The sequence below is a fragment of the Hyperolius riggenbachi genome, chromosome 4 (genome assembly GCF_040937935.1).
Source record: "Hyperolius riggenbachi isolate aHypRig1 chromosome 4, aHypRig1.pri, whole genome shotgun sequence".
NCBI classification, from domain to species: Eukaryota; Metazoa; Chordata; class Amphibia; order Anura; family Hyperoliidae; genus Hyperolius; species Hyperolius riggenbachi.
Window position 1 is genome coordinate 223,898,018 of NC_090649.1, and position 17,475 is coordinate 223,915,492.

Sequence of the window (17,475 nt, forward strand, 5' to 3'; positions counted from 1 at the left end):
AAGTTAATTTTTCTTTTGACATTTTAAAATGAACTAAAGATTCCTATTAATTTATGATTATTATTACTGTGTTTGTTGGTTTATTTATTTTAGGCTTCATTGATTGATGGAAGAACAACCCCTTTGACTTTCACATTTGTTCCAGCTGTTGGAACACTTCCCAGTCAAGTGTTGGTTGGAAAGGACTCAGTTTATCTGCCTAAAATTCTAATAGGCCACAAAGAAGAAATGGCACAAAAGGTAATGCTAGCACTGGGAGAAGATAATCTAATGCAATGTATAGAGGATAGAGATGGAAATGAGCAAGGCCCCATTTCCCTCACAGGTATCTTCAGATTAGGGCTGTCCAGTCTTAAAGTACACCTGTAAGAATAAAAACTTCCCCCTAGGGGTGCTTGCCTTGGCAGGGGGATACTTCTGGATCCTAAAGAGGCTCCCCCCATCGTCCCTCGCAGATAGCTTCTACCACTGGGTCCCCCACACGAATGGTAAATATAAACACTCTAGCTGCCACTGTGTGCAGGTGCAGTCGCAGCTTTCCCCTCTGGCTCTGGCGGAAAGAGCTGAGCCCGATCGGGTCCACTCTACTGCACAGGCATGAGCTGTCTGCACTTGAGCAGTAGAGCGCACCCGATCAGGCTCGGGTTTTTGTGCCAGAGCCCATTGGAAAGCCATTGCTGTGCCAGCGTGCATGCTGACAAGCCCTTGTTGGTGGAATTTTAGGGGGATCCTGGCACTGAAAAAGATGGATGGAGGGGGTTGGGGGAAGCCTCTTTAGGATCAAGAGGCTTGCCCCTCCCGAGGTAAGTACCTCCTAGGGGTACTTTTTCCCTACAGGTTTACTTTAAATAAAGCCTTTTAAATAAGCTATTCTGAGGGGCTGCTAAAGAGTGTGACTAAATGAAAAAGTACATAGTCACCTTTAAAATTATAGTCAAAAACATTTTAATTTATGGTCTGTATATTTATCTAACCTGCTTTTGTCCAAAAAGCAATGATAGCTGTGTGAATATCACAATTCCTGCCCAAGTCTCAGTACAGCTAGGCTAGCACTGGACACATCTTGCATTATTATGTCATATTCCATTCTATCTACTGCACAACTTGTTCCTGCTAATAATCAGTACAGATTTCCTACAAACATTTCCTGTGCAGTTTGTTTTAAGTGCACAACTATCTACTTTTCAGGTATCCAAGGACAATTTTTCCAGCAGTGTTCCACAGCATCTTGACAAGTCAGGGACATGGTCAAGAGAAAAGTGACAGTAAACCTACTGACTCTTAAACAGGGCATGCACGCATCAGTTTTTGCCTTTGATTCCCAGAAGATTGCATCACTGTGATCTGCTCGGAATCTAAAGCACAACGTGCCACATCGGTCGCAACTTAGATACATTTTTGCCAAAAATGTATCAATTGTTGATCTAACTAAAGCAAAGTCATAATATAAGAGTACATGGTTGTCTCCAGATGGTCGTAGTCAGCCAACTTCGCTACGCTGGAACTACGCGTAGTTTTACGCAATTACGATTCACCAAACTACGGCTTCAAAATCAAATATTTGCTTCATATGCATTTCGTAGACTACACGTTAAAATATGCAATTACGCGTAGTGTGAAGCGTAGTGTATGCGGATGCTTATGCCTGTATGCAGGAAATTTTATGCATTAATTCTTTTTTAAATGCTTATACCGGGAACTCCTCTATGCGTACATTCCCCTTTCCAATGCGTACATTTTTAAGCATACAATCACACGCGGAAAATTAGACATGAGTAACGCATTCGTAGCTCACTACACAATACACATGTTAACTATGCATAGTGGGCGTAAGCTACGCGTAACAGTACTTCGCTATGCGTAAATTTGTAAGCGTAGTTTTGAAACTTCACCTACGATGCGTAGATGCGAACTACGATGCGTAAATTCGCACTGGCTTAGTTTCTGCTCATCCCTGGTTGTCTCTTATGTCCAACAAATTTGCACCACTTGATTTTTCTGTGGAATAACCCTGCATAGGTTTTTACAGCTTATTGTTACTGAGACATTGAAACATTTCATACTAGTCTGTCTTTATACTATATTTATTTATTTAAAAATGTTTTTCTTCTTACTTCTTTAGAATACAGAAGAAAGTGAAAGGATCTTGGACAAAAACACTGATGAAAATTCTAGAAGTTTTTCAGTCACACGGCATAAATGGAACTCTGAAAGGGATTTTGCAAAGGAAGAACCTGCCTCACACAGTGTAAAGGAGATAAAACATAATGACCTTTTTATAGCTGAATTTGTTGCAGTGATGGACTCTGATGACGGGGAAGATGAACTAAGCAAAAAACAGAACCAAAGCATTAAACCCTTTGAAGAAAAGGGCTGTGATTTTAGAGGAATACAGCAATCAACAAGAGCAAAGCCAAACGCAGACATAGCTAGAGCAAATGAAAACAAAATGCATTTCTCAAAAGCAGACGATTTCAGCTACGACGTCAGTGATCAAGAGCTGCCGGTATAATTTTCATTCTTCAAATGTTATTATTTATTTCAAATACATCTCACAGTTTCTTTGTAGTCAGCATGTCAGACAAAACACGGAACGTGACCAATTTTCTGTTAAAAAGTACAAATTAATTAGCAATGCACATAATTTTGCAAACACTATATGCAATAAATACTTTATATTTAAAATAACTGGGAGCTGGCACATGTACCACCATCTTCCCTGCCAATTTTACTATAATTGTCATACTCACTGCCGTGGTTCCCAATAGTGTGTCTACATGTGTGAGTTGTACTTCCTCTGTTGTCCTCGGCCAGTGACCGAAACAAGTTAGTACATCTGGGGGTGCATGTGCATAGGAAAGCGGCCACAGCACACGCAGAGAAGAGCATGCAAGCATGGCTGTGTGCATGACAGGAGGTTATTTATCCTCCTTGCGACCGCCTAACGCCAAATGGCAGTTGTAAGGTGGCAGCCCCAGGACTGCGTAACGCCAATTGGCATCAAGTCCTGGGGCGGGGTTTTGCAGGGGATCACACACACCAATGCACGCGCATCCCTGCTTGAAGGACCACAGGCTTACACCCCCCTAGGGACAAGGCTATTTTTTACAATTCTGGCCACTGCAGCTTAAAAAGCTCACTGCAGAACCATACAACTCCGCACACAAATGGATCTTCCTTCCTTTTCTGCCCACCAATACAGCTTTCTGTCGGTGGGCTCTGATCGCTTTTTTTTTACTTTCTCTCCCCTCCCACCCTTCCCCCAAGGTCCAATCATCTTGATCGTCTCTCATATGCATCAGCTGATGAGCGCGATCCTTTCCCTTCCTACTCCAGGGGACAGCCAAGTGACAGGGATATCCCCAGTACAGTGCTGCAGTAGATTGAAGCGCTGTACAATGTAAATAGACGGCGGTTTCGCATCTAACAGTCTGCTATCTTTGATCGCAGCTGGCAGACTGTTGACGGTGTGGAGCTCCGTCACTCAAGCGGGGATGCGCAAAAACCCTGCTAATTTCCTCCCCTAGGACTTGACACCTTTCAGCGTTAGGCGGACCTGTAGAGCCACCTTGTGGCCGCCAATCGGTGTTAGGTGGTTGGAATGTGGTTAAAACAAAAGGGGCTTGATTCACAAAAGGGTGCTAACATAGTAAGCACGCCTGAACGCTTTGGACATGATAACTAGGGTACTAAGTAGTTTGCACATGCAATCTACTTAGCACCGTAGTTAGCACATGCAAACTTAGCACCATAGTTAGCACATGCAAACTACTTAGCACCCTAGTTAGCACATGCAAACTACTACTTAGCACCATGCTAACTATGGTGCTAAGTAGTTTGCATGTGCTAACTACAGTGCTAAGTAGTTTGCATGTGCTAACTACGGTGCTGAGTACTTTCTATGTGCTAAATACTTAGCACATTAGTTATCACGTTCAAAGCATGTTAGCACATGCAAAGTGGCTTTTCACTGGCGTGCTAACACTTAGCACCCTTTTGTGAATCAAGCCCAAGGTATTTGAAATTATTCAGGTTGGAGTGATCTCTGATTTGTCCCACAATACATCACTGCTCAATATGCAAATTGTCTCTTTGTTGTTGGGTCTGTTTCAAGATTTTTTGCTGCCTAAGGAAAACTTGGACATTGCTACGTTTATTTCCTTTCAAACAATGTCAATTGCCTGGCTGTACTACTGATCATTCACAAGCATGTGCAAGTGTCCTCAAACTTTAGTCAGCACACCTGATTTGTGAACTGATTCAGTCAGTGGCTTAAATATTGAGCGAGAGGAGCAGCAGTAAAGCCAGGCAATTGCATTGTTTAGAAAGGAATACATCTAGCAGCTTCTTTATCCTTATCCTCCAGCAGAGAGAGGAGGTGGGTGGGGTCAGATGATCTGCATCATGCTGGAGAAAACTCCCACTCTCCTAGCAAGAACACAGGAGCTAACAGCCAGGTATATTAAACATCGAAATTCTAAAAAGTTCAGATATGCAAAAAAAACTGCCACAATGCTAATTAATCCAACTTCTCTATCATATGCATTAAAAATGGGAGGCTGATCTTCACCTTGAATTGCATTGGTAAATTACACATAGCAATTTATTTTTTTGTCTATTATTTGTGAACTGTACAGACGTTGGGGTTGTGGACACCCTCACTAGGCATGCTCAAACTACAAACCATAATTTTTCATCATCTTTTGTCACAGTAACCCTACCATTAAAATGAATAATCTGTCATAGCACACTTATCCTTAATCTTTGCTGTTGTTTGGTGTGGGTACAAAATATCTCATTCCCGTGTATTCTTGTATCTATATGTACTTTTTTAGCCAATTCTCATTTTATGACAAGAAGTGGTATGTCATGTCAGTAAACCTAAATTCCAGAGACATGGATTTTAAAGGAAAACTGAACTTAGAGTGATGTGAAGGCTGCCATATTTATTTCCTTTTAAACAATGCCAGTTACTTAGCAGCCCTGCTGGTCTATTTGACTGCAGTAGTGTTTGAATACCACCAGAAACAAGCATGCTGCTAATCCAGACATATCGAACGACAATGCCAGAAACATCTGATTTGCTGCATGCTTGTTCAGGGTCTATGGCTAAAAGTATTGGAGGCAAAGGATCATCAGGATAGCCAGGCAACTGCTATTGCTCAAAAGGAAATAAACATGGCAGCCTCCATATCCCTCTCATTTCAGTTGTCCTTTAAGAACATAACTTAAAGTGACTGTTTCTTGTTTTCCCAGCATAAGAATATATTTTATAAAAAAAGATTTTTGTTTATATCAGCAACAGTTTGTGTAGCACCTTTATCTCTATGCAAATAAAAGAGCCTATGGGGCCCCCAATAATTCACATTTTTGTGGGCTAGACATCTGTGGGGAGGGTTTTAAGTTTAGGTGTGGGTGGTGTCTTTAAGGATAGGAGGGGGGGTGGTGTCAATTAAGGTTAGGTGTGGGGAAGTCAGTTAAGGTTAGGCATGGGGGTGTCAATTAAAGTAAGGCATCAGGGTGAGACTTAGGGTTAGGCATCAGCAGGGGGTGATTAAAGGTTAGGCATCTGTAGAGGGAGGGTTTTGTGCGAGAATAGAGTTAGGTTTAGTTGTAGTAAAATATCAGTATTATTTAATGATATTTTACTATCATAATTGCCAACTTAAAAAGTATAATATTGGTAAATTTGCAGATATTCTATTTGCTGAAACTGGCTGCCCAAATTTCTTTGCACCTCTTTATCATACACACGGCCTCTTTCATCACCCCTCTCCCACCACTGGGCAGCGCTATAACGCTGACACAATGCTCTGGGCCAAGATCTTATGTGCTATTGTGATGGTAAGCTAGAAGACATGTTGGAAGTGCAGCGTTGCCCGGGTGGAGGACGAGTAGGAGCAGATCCAGACAGCTAATTATAGCAGTTCCCTGCTGCCCGTTCTTCATGGCTGCATTAGGCAGCCAAAAAGGAGGTTGTGGGTCAGAAAGCGGATCCCAGGTCGTGTGCAGGTAGCAGGCTGCGGGTCCTAAAGACCAGACTCAAGCAAGCTTCTACCTTGTATTGATGTCCCCTGACAAAGCCACTATTTAAAACATGTTGGGAGTTTGTAAATTGGGAGTTAGACAGAAAAGGAGAGATCAATCATAAGTTAATAAATAGGATGACATTATTTGTGAGATTAGCTTTATGCATCAACTCCCTTATCTCACAAATGATCTCTCTATGGGGTTGATGCACAAAAGGCCATTAACACCTCCTGTACTGGCAATAGTAGTGCTCGTTGCAGTAATAGCGTGACCAGGGTTACTATTGCAACATGTGTAAATTGTATCCGCGGTACGGAAGTAGCGTAGCGTGCACTATGCTACTTCCGTACTAAGCATACACGCGTAACTATTGTCAGTGCGGGCCGGCCGGTAACATTTCTGCACAGTGTGCCATGTTACAGCCCTTTTGTATATCAACCCCCTTATAGTTGAGTTTGAGGATAAATAGGGTAAGGTGATTTATAAGAAAAGTGAATTATTTCTCCTTACTTCAAGTGATAATTTGATCCCTTAGCCTTGTCAGCTGACTGCCATGGCAGAGAGTTCATTTGTAATCCCAGGATGTTAATATGTCTGCTTCTATGGAAGTAGACAAACTGTAGATTTATTGCAGGAATTGTATCAGCTGTAACAAAGAAATCCAGAGCGGTAGGCCTGGGTTCAATTCCTGGGCCTGGCCAATGTATGTGAGTTGGCTTTTAAAATCCTACAAATCCTTAAGCAAGCTCATTTTTCTCTTGGATATATTATAATGGTACATGCTAGGCTGGCTTCAGCATGCAGTGTTGGTGGTTTGAATAGTGGTGAAGAGAGCTACCTACCGAGCACTAGACCTGGGTTCAATTCCCGGCCAAGACCTGGGTTCAATTCCCGACCAAGGTATATAAGCTGGCTTTTGAAATCCTACAATTCCCTGGAAGACGAGACCTTCCTCCCTCCGGGAGGAGGAGGGAGGGAGTCTATTGAGTAGAAATAGTTGTTATGAGGCAGAAATCAGTTAGGGGGAAAAAATTGAATTCCGTTTTGTTCTGTGGAAATTCCCGAAATAGGACTATAGCAATTCCGTTCCATTGCTTCGGAACCGGAATCCCTAAATTCCGGCCGGAATCACAGAATTTATAATTCCGCGGAAAGCAGCGACCATCCCTAGTCTGAGCATTTAGACATTACAAATGATGGATTAAACATCCATTATTGGATGGATAATCCATCTTTTCCAGCAGGATTCCATACATCATGGTCTGTAATTGCTATAGTAGTATATTTTGAATTGAAGATCATCCTAATGATCTCTTAACATTGTCATACATATGTTTCATGAGCAGGGGGCCATTTAGTTCAGATGGTCAGGTGATGCCTGCAGAACAGACAGATGTGTTTGAGAGGTACATGCTAACTGAATGTTAAATACTTTCATTTTCATTATAACTAACATCGGCCCAGGTTCACGAACTACGATAAGATTTTTACCGTTACTATAGATGACAATGTAGCGTGCATTGCCTGAATAGGCAACCTTTGCTATGCTGTCATCAGAAGGAATGGTACAATTGCGGAGTACTTTCTGCACATGGCAATCTTACCATAGGTTCATGAATCAGTCCCATTGTAAGTACAGTAGTTATCTGCAGCTTAGTATATGCTGAAATTATGAATATGTATGTTATCTGACAAAATATCTGAAAAAAGCAGCTAGATATTGAAATTCACTATACTCTTCTGCTATTGCCCAGTACATGTAATCTGTGGCATGAAAAATGAGTGTAAGGCCTGTTGTACACTACATGCAATGCCGATTCCGATGTGCGATTCTGATGGGATTTTACATCCGATTCACATTTGTGGTTTTTAATCGGTACTGCATGCTGCGTTTTTCATTATTTTTCTTTTTGTTTTGACAGCATCCAGGGAATTGCAAATCGGAATCGCAAATCGGATTTGCAGTGTGCATGGGGCCTAACTCAAGAATATCTCTGTTATATCTTCAGTTGTAATTGTATCTTTTTTTATTTTTCTTGCAGCCACTTTGTGCTTTGCCTAAAATTGGCATGGACTCGTATGGACCTCAGTTTTCTATTTTATTACACCCATCCAAGGGAAATTTAGAGTATGAAGGGCACAGTACTTGTACTCATGTGGTTGATAATATTGATGAAAAACAGCCTGAAGCTAGCCACAAAATCAGTAAGCCCCTGTTATCACAAACATCACACCCTTTCAAAATTGTACATAGTGAATCCACAGATACTCAACTGCCCAGCTCTTCATCGTTTTTGACACATTCAAATTTGCAAAGCCATTACACACCTCTCAATAAGCGTATAACATCAAATTCTTTGTCACCTCTCCCAATACAAATTATAAAATACCCTTTATGTCAAAGTCCAAGCCCGCTCAACTCTGTTTATGGATCTTCTTCAACAATATGTAGCATGAATGAATCTCCATCTCCAATTCCTAGGCCTGAAGTTTCTTCTTCAGCACCATCTCGTCTTTCATTTCTAACTTCTTTGCTAAAATCCAGAACATCAACATGTGATAGACCCCTTTCTCCTGATTCAACTTATTCTGGAACAAAGACATTTTCCCAACATTTACCTTCTAGCAAGGCTGCAAGAACATCAAGTCCACCAAGAAAATCACAATCTTGCTTTTCCCTCAATTACTCAAAAGATTCAAAATGCTCAAATGTTCAAAGGAAAAATGAAGTTATACCATCAGCTTCAGATTCAGATATTTTACATAGTACATCTCCAGTTCATTCATATGCTCTTAGAAGTTTGTCTTCACAGTCAGTGGGCTTAAAGTCATCTTCAAATTCACTGTTATCTCGGACAAGAGCTGTTTCCCAATTACAACAGCTGCCTCATCAGCTCAGTCCAACATCACATTCTAATGGAGATAATATCACCCCATTAAATGAAAAACCACCTCTAAACAGGCAATGCTATACCTCGTTAAAAAAATACCCTGTTTTCGGCAAATCAAAAAGAATTACACTATCGCCATCTCCTTTACCTTTTCAACGGTCCTCTTCAATTGCTGCCAGTCAAAAGCAAAATGTGATGCCATATGTAAAAAGATGTGTTCCGGTCAAAGACACGTTAAGGTCATCATATAATGCTAATGAAAATCTAGAGCAGAGACGTGCAGGATCTTCTTCACCCATGGACATTACAAAAAGCCACAGATTTCCTCCATTTTATCAAAAAACACAACTATTTCATGAGAATATAGACCCAAACCTTGAAATGTTCCCATTAGTATCTCCAAACCATACACCACCTTTCCAGAGCTATGAAGAATTATCAAGAATTTCTGCTTTACCTAAAAATGTTTTAGCATTTCCAAGATCACATTTGACAAAATCCTGTGAATTGCTGTCAGCAAACTCTGATCAGGAAAATAAGCAGGTATATTTTATGCATCTTGTGTGGAGCATAAATGCATGATAATTTACCAGCTTTACTAACAGCAGTTTTAGTGATATATTAGATGTAATACCATTAAAAAAAGAAACTTAACTGAACTAGTGTATGTAGAATTATTTATTTTTAGTATTAGAAATTGTACTCAAAGGGGCCATTCACAATTGTCCTAGTATTGTATGCATGCAATTTTCTGCAAGTATGATTCTGCATTTGCAATTTTTTTTCTTTTTTTGTATGAACATTTGTGTACATCTTTTTATCGGCTTATATGCAACATTTAACATTGAGATTTCTCTGTGAATACCGATGAAGTTAATTTACATGAAAATCCATCGAATTAATTTCACATGCAAATTTCTGTGCAAAATGCACATTTTATGCTCATTTTCTGCGTTCCCAATGACTTGCATTGAAAAACAAATCGCACATTGTGCATGCTGTCCAAATTGAAAATGCAAAAAAATTCACACAAAATCACCAATGCCAGTGAAATGTATTAGACACATTTTTGTAGCTTTGCAAATTACACATGAGTTTTAATAAGGTGGACCCCTGCCGGGGATCTCCCCCCCGGTAAGCACTTTGGCATAGTGCATAGCACTCTTTTCTTGGGTCCCCATTTCGGATCTCAGCCAGGGCACTATCTGCAAGGTGTTTGTACGCTCTACCCATGTCTGTGTGGTTTTCCTCCCGGCACTTTGGTTTCTTCTCACATCCCAAAAACATACCAATAAGTATTGGGTGTTTTCCCCCTAAAGTTGGCCCCAGACTACAGTGGACATAGGACTATGGTAGGGATTAGATGGTGAGCTCCTCAGTCTATAAGACGGAATAAGGAGAATATAGTTGAACAGCAGCTGTAGGAGAATTAAAAATATTGGATTCAATCAACAGCTGTGTTATGCAAAAATTCTCCATAAAACACATATACCATATGGGTAAGATCCTCAATTTTGTTTCACAGTTTTTAACGCTGTGTGTTATGCATTGCTGCATATGCAAGCTTTGACTACCTAAAGTAAAAAGGACAGGGCCTGTCATGCTATGCTCTTTCTTAATGTTACAGGACTGGGGGAGGGGTCTTGGGGTTAAAGACTTACCTGACTTGACGTAATTCCTCCAGGCAGATGCGCGCTCGACCCCCCCTTTGAATTACAATCATGGTGGGATTTTTGAAAAAACTCTGCGGATGCTTTGGCCACACCCGCTTGTGTTGTCGTGGTCCAACCCCTAGCTCAGCAGCCATGGCTTAATTGGTGGCTGGCAAGACTTCGGAAACCTTTCTGAAACTGCATTCCCAAGTAGGAGGTGAAGCATCTCCTGTGACCTGATTAACATCAGATCAGTTAAGTATTTAAACCTGAGAACCCCCCCAATCATGCAACATTAAGACAGAGCCTGTCATGACAGGTTCTGTCTTTATTTCCTGGAGGTACTCTTTAAGTGCAAGGTATAATATTGATTTGTATTTGATTTGGCCACTAACGATGGGCGAAACATCAAATTTAAGAATCACGTACGCAAATGTCTGCAAAAGTTCACAAACGGGCAAATCAGGCAAATCTTGATAGACTTCAATGGACAGGCAAATCATAAAACCTACAGGGACTGTTTCTGGCCACAAAAGTGGTGGAACAGTTGTTTCAAAGGGCCTAACACCTGGATGAGAGCATGCCGGAGGGGGATCCATGGCAAAAGTCTCACCAGAAATTACGTAGTCGACGCAGAGTTGTGCTTCAATCTCTAAAGGGCAGAAATCACATTGCATTCCTAAATTGGTGGAATAAAGTGCTTTAAAACGTACGCCGTGTGTACAGTTAGTAGTGTAAGGGTTATGCCTGCTTCACACTGACAGACAAAACGCTGCGTTTAACGCACCACAGTCCACAAACAACCGCACAGACCTTTAGTGATTACGTCAGGTGAGCATTTCTTTGTTTTTACTAGTTGGCACCTCCAGGACATAAAAGATAGTCCTCTCTGTGGCAATCTTTGTGTAGTAGTGTGTAGTGGCCTCCGTGCTTGTGCGCACAATCATGGCAGTGCAGGTGATCGCGGTTTTCCAGCCTCTATGGTCAGGCTGAGGTTGTTCAATGATAGTTAAATGACCAAAAGAACATTGATTTTGCACTGAGGCTTTATACAGGTGGCAGTAGTGGATACTAGATGCCAGTAGTGGTGTGAAGGATTGTTGGGTTATGGTTGGTGCACTACTAGGACCAGCAGACCTGTCTCCAACAGCAATGAGGTCTAATACAGGGGCCAGTAGTGGATACTAGATGCCAGACTTTAATTTTTGGAGAGATTAGATCCATTCCAAACTTTGAGTGCAAGGGTTAATGTTGATTTGTTAATGCATGTGATAACATGTAAAACATGTAAAACTTTTATGTCCTCAGCCTCTGGTGATCCAGGGCAGTGAGTTATTATGTTACAATCTTTAGTGCTCTTTGTATAGTCCTATCCTCAACAACAGACTTAGGCCTCGATTCACAAAGCGGTGCTAACCTAGTTAACACGCCTAAAGGCTTTGTGCGTGCTAACTAGGGTGCTAAGTAGTTAGCTTCAAAAAAATCGCACACAGTTTTTCGCGAAATATGCACAAATGATGCAACATTTTGCGCCGAGCAAGAACTTTGCGCAAGTGAACATTTGCACTCATAACTTTGCACGCAATGCATTTTGCGCACGATTTAGCACGCAAAAAGCTGTTTTAGGCGTGCTGAGGGGCTTTTCACAGGCGTGCTAACAGTTAGCACCGCTTTGTGAATCAAGCTCTTAATAGGAATGCATCTATAATAGTATTTTATTTTATTTGACCAGCCTCTGCACCTACCTTGCTTACCTTCTTGTAAAGTGTACAATTTATTTGTCTTTATAATGTTGGAAACTTTTTTAAGAAGATGTTGATTAAAGGTTATTGAAGTATTGATTGCCATTGGTCCAACATATGGGTGGATCGTTCAGCACTTTCTGTATTGAGACTAGCAGGGGAACATTATTCAATCTTTATAAATCCTTCATCTCTTCACATGTTTCAATCTCTTATTATATGATGCACTCTTTTTGCTATTGCAAGCTTAGAATTTCCTCCAGCTGCTCTCTGATCTTCACTTTACACCCCAGAAATGCCATTTTAGACTTGGCTATATTAATCTTACAATTTAGAGATTTAGTAAATTCTTCCGTTATTTGTATTGCTGCACTAGTTGATAATTGAGGTTCAGTTAAGGTCAATAAAATTTCATCCTTGTACGCTAGTAATTTAATTTCTGTCTTATCTTTCTGTAATCCCCTAACCTTTGGCTATTCCTTTGAATTAAGCTTTCCAGGCATAAGTTGAACAAGGCTGGGAGAGGACACCCCTGCCTTACTCGGTTATTAATTCTGACGTTCTTGTGTTCTGGCCATCAGCTTTGATATAAGCTGTGGTTGTGAAGTGCCATTATTTTCTTAATAAAAGCTTTCCCAAATCCATTTCTAGTCATCCTAGAAGAAAGCCCCTGGACAGCCCATCAAAGAAAGAACTTTTCTGCATCTAATATTGTCAAGATAGCTTCCTTGGTCTTCTTTCTCCTATAGGAATAAAGTATGGAATAAGTGGCTGTAAAAATAATATTATGAACCTTTTTTCCACCTATTTTCCACGTCTGAAGCTCATTTGCTACTTGCTCAATACAGAGCAGTTTCTCCAGTCATACATTATATAGTATTTTTGAGTACATCTTCACATATACATTAATCAAAGCTATGTTTGCCTACAATTAAAACACCACCATTGTCCTCTTTTATCAGTGTTCTGACTGTTTTATTAGTTATTCCTGAAAAGTCACTAAGCTAGTAGCAGGTTGCAAAAAAGAGATCCTTGCCCCACTGCAAACCATTTGTGGAACTCTGCAGGCACAACAATGACTTGAATTGACTGACATTAAGATTAGTTGACACAATTATTGGGGGACTATTTTTAATTGTGGTGATCAGTACTACCTCATATTTGCAAAATTAATGGCACTTTTACACTGCTATTCTCATAGAATTATTTCGAACACTTTTCCCACTTAGGGCTTGATTCACAAAACGCTGCTTACTGTTAGCACAGGCGTGCTAAACAGTTAGCATGCGAAGTGCCGTGCACAGACTTTTTTGCGTGCAGATTCCCGCGATCACGTTCATTTGCGCGCGGTAAGGCGGACTTTTGTGCACGACCGGGTGCCGAGCACGTGCAAAAGTCCGCATTATCGCGTCCAAATGTCCACGATCTCGCAGGACTTTGTGAGTGCAAAAGTCAGCGCGCGGCACCTTGTATGCTAACTGTTTAACAGACCTGTGCTAACAGTTAGCGACGTTTTTTGAATAAAGCCCTTAAAAGGCAACTGAAGTGAAAGGTATATGGAGGCTGACATATTTATTTCCTTTTAAACAATACCAGTCGCCTGGCAGTGCTCCAGTTCTATTTAGCTGTAGTAGTGACTAAATAACACCAGAAACAAGCATGTAGCTAAATCCTGTCAGATCTGACAATAATGTCACAAACACCTGATCTGCTGCATGCTTGTTCAGGGTCTATGGCTAAAAGTATTAGAGACAGAAGATCAGCATGGCAGCCAGGCAACTGGTATTGCTGAAAAGGAAATAAATATGGCAGCCTTCATATCCCTCTCACTTCAGTTGTCCTATAAAAACAAAATAATGTAGAGATGCTTGTGGATGTGAAAAATGGCTTTACAGTCAGTTGTAGTACATCCCAGTTCTAATAGGGCTTCACATATTGCAAGATGCCAGGCAGGGGCGTAACAATAGACCCTTCAAGGGATGCAGCTGCAGGGGAGCCCAGAAGTCACGGGGGGGGGGGGGGGCTGTCCTGAGAGACTGGCAACTAAGGGCAAGGAGAGAAGAACCGTGCTGCTCTCTGCACAGTTGTTCTAATGACTGCATCTGCTCAGCCACTGATAAAGTTTTGATGACAAAGATTTGTAGACAGTGTGCAGGGGATGGGGCCCCATCCAAAGTTTTGCAGGGGGCCCAGTGATTACTAGTTATGCCCCTGATGCCAGGCATTTATTTTATTTCTTAAATGTGGTGCTGTGCATCCCTTTTAACTCTAGTACATGAAAGTGGCAGTGTAGTGGAGGATTCAACACAGGATTCAGCCTTGTAATTTAAGGCTATTTAGGGAACAATAAAGGTACTTGAATGGAAAAGACTAAGATATTCCCAACCCTTACTCTGTTGAGGACAAGGAGGTGGACAAGACAAGGGTATCATAGCAGAGTGCGGTCAGTTTGTGCAGTCAGTCCTCCACATCCTGCCTAAAGAGAAATATCATGTGTGTGCACAAAGAGATGTGTCATTACATGGTGCATACAGTAAAGGTAAGTCCATTCATGAGAAGTAGAAAGTGAAAAATTACAACATTCACTATCCAACAAGGGGGGAATGCATGGCCTGGCAGAGCAACAGGCAGGGGCAGAAAGAATAAGGTAACACAGTAGCAACATATTGATAGATGAAGCAAGGAGCCAGGAAGCAGTGAATAGCAAAGCCCCAATATATGCTTTTGTCACCAATTGCTAGCCTACATCTGTTAAGAAGAATAGTGGGTAGAAGTCAAAAAACAACATTTAAAAAAAGACCTTGTAGTTTTTGATCAAAACAATTTAAAAAAATGCAAAGAAAAATGTTTTTAAAACTCAGAAAAATGACAGTTTAAAATGTGTTTTTTTTTTTTTTAAATTGATTTTCTCAAACTACAAAGTCTTTTTGAAAAATATTTTTTGACTTGTACCTATTCTCCTTAACATACTGTATGTAGAATTGTGGTGGCAATAGCATGTATGAGGGCTTTGCTATTATCCACTGAAGTCAGCAAAAAAATATGCAAAACTTTACACGGTTACTAATGATTACAATTACAGATGTACAGATGTAATTACGATTTTTCTCAAAATTTCACATTACCATTCCGTATCATAATTGCTGATGTCAATGCAGAGACCCATTACATCAGCAATTGGTTTGGAGCCACTTCAGGTCATCTTTAGCAGATGTACAAAGGAACAGCTGCAGCCCGGTGCTACGTCCGATTATGGGACCTCTGCAATATTTGTGTTCTTTAATAACATAGCAGATAACAAAACTATTTCCATCTGCAATGTTTGTCAATAGACATTGAAAAACAAAGGAATATTAACAACCTGGGTACCAAATGCACGAGTAACCATATGAAGACTAGGCTTATAGTGGAATCTGTAAGTCCTCTATCATAAATTCATCCTAATAATGAGAACCCGAATATCCAACATTTCCTAGGTGGAATGATCCATTCCCATATATACGGTAGTTAAAAAAGAAAAAAAAGGAGAAAAAAAATGTTAAGCAAAAACAAAGCCTATGTCAACACTATTTCTAACAAACTCTTCTAAAATTCTCCCTTTTTAATAGCCGGAATTGGCATCTTTTACAAACCACTTAAGGACCAGGGGATTTTGCACTGATCGGTGCTGCGTGGGCTCTACAGCCCGCAGCACCGATCAGGAATGTGGCAGGGCGATCAGACTCCCCCCCCCCCTTTTTTCCCCACTAGGGGGATGTCCTGCAGGGGGGGTCTGATCGCCGCCGGCTACTACTGATTTGCGGGGGGGCTCCTCAAAGCCCCCCTCCGCAGCGTTTTCCGGGCTCCCCGGCTTTCCCTCCCTCTACCTTTTTTTCTGAGCGGCGCAGGACGGAGTTCCGTCCTGCGCCTGATAGGATAGGCTTCTGCCTATCAGATGACGGCGATCCCCGGCCAATCAGAGGCCGGGGATCGCCGATCTACGTCACGGCGCTGCTGCGCAGCAGCGCCGTGTGATGTAAACAGCGGGGATTTCTTCCCCGGATGTTTACATTATGCGTGAGAGCCGCGATCGGCGGCTCGCACACTGTTCACGGAGGCAGTCTCTGTGAACTAGCATGGAAAGGCAGCTCGATCGAGCGGCCGTTTCCATGCTATACCACTAACGACCCGCCGACGCCTATCGGCGTTAGGCGGTCGTTAAGTGGTTAATAGATTCAAATTTTAAAATATGAATTTTGTTAACTTACAAAGAAGAGCTAAAATCAGGAGTGAGTGAAGTACTAGTTGGAGGGGAAGGGGACCTGGTAATTCCTAACCGTCTAACAATCACACTCATCAATACACCATCCATTTCCTCTGTGTCCATGTTTAATGGGCATAATTGTATAGACATCCCTTTTGGTGCCTTCAGCTAGGCCACCCTTCTAATGCTGGGGATCCACGGTACATTTCTGTACGGTGTATCAAGCAGCTGATCCAGCCAGCTGATAATATTCAGCTGGTCCGATCACGCTGCTCGACCCCCGCACGCTCGATCCCCGCCGGCGGACAATGGCAGGGAATCGAGCGGCTGATAAGGAGCGCCGGCGGGGACGAGCGTGGACGAGCGGGGACGCGGCTGGGGTCGATCCGGCGGCTAATCGGTCGCCGGATCGACCCGTGTAGTCCCAGCATTAGACACTTTTATTCAGAGTCCTAAAATGATTTCTTCAAAAACTCCAGATTCCAGTTGTTCGGTCACACTTACTAGAGCTATTTTTTTTTCTTTAAAGGGGAACTTCAGCCTAAACAAACATACTGCCATCAAGTTACATTAGTTATGTTAATTAGAATAGATAGGTAATATAATCTCTTACCCACCCTGTTTTAAAAGAACAGGCAAATGTTTGTGATTCATGGGGGCTGCCATCTTTTTAATGGGGGCAGCCATCTTTTTGGTTGACAGGAGGTGACAAGGAGCAGGAGACACAGTTCCAACTGTCCTGTGTCCTGATTACCCCTCCCAGCTGCACACGCTAGGCTTCAAATGTCAAATTCAAAATGTAAAAAAAAAAACAATTTGCACCAAAACAGCAGAACGAGAACAACAACATCAGAAATCCCATTATGCTTTGCACAGCATCAGGGGAAAAAAGCCCGGGCAGTTTTCTTCTGTGCAGC

The 17,475-nt window shown here is 41.6% G+C and overlaps 1 protein-coding gene across 2 annotated transcripts in view; it reads left to right on the forward strand.

Moving 5' to 3' along the window:
• MLIP (muscular LMNA interacting protein) overlaps positions 1-17,475 on the forward strand; it is a 446,927-nt gene that overhangs the window by 277,946 nt on the left and 151,506 nt on the right. The window contains exons 2-4 of one of the 2 annotated variants that reach the window (XM_068281387.1): positions 94-240; positions 2,123-2,506; positions 8,073-9,464. In XM_068281387.1, the coding sequence (XP_068137488.1) occupies positions 94-240; positions 2,123-2,506; positions 8,073-9,464 (1,923 nt within the window). The remainder of the gene's footprint in view (positions 1-93; positions 241-2,122; positions 2,507-8,072; positions 9,465-17,475) is intronic. The other variant, XM_068281389.1, reaches the window with a different exon arrangement.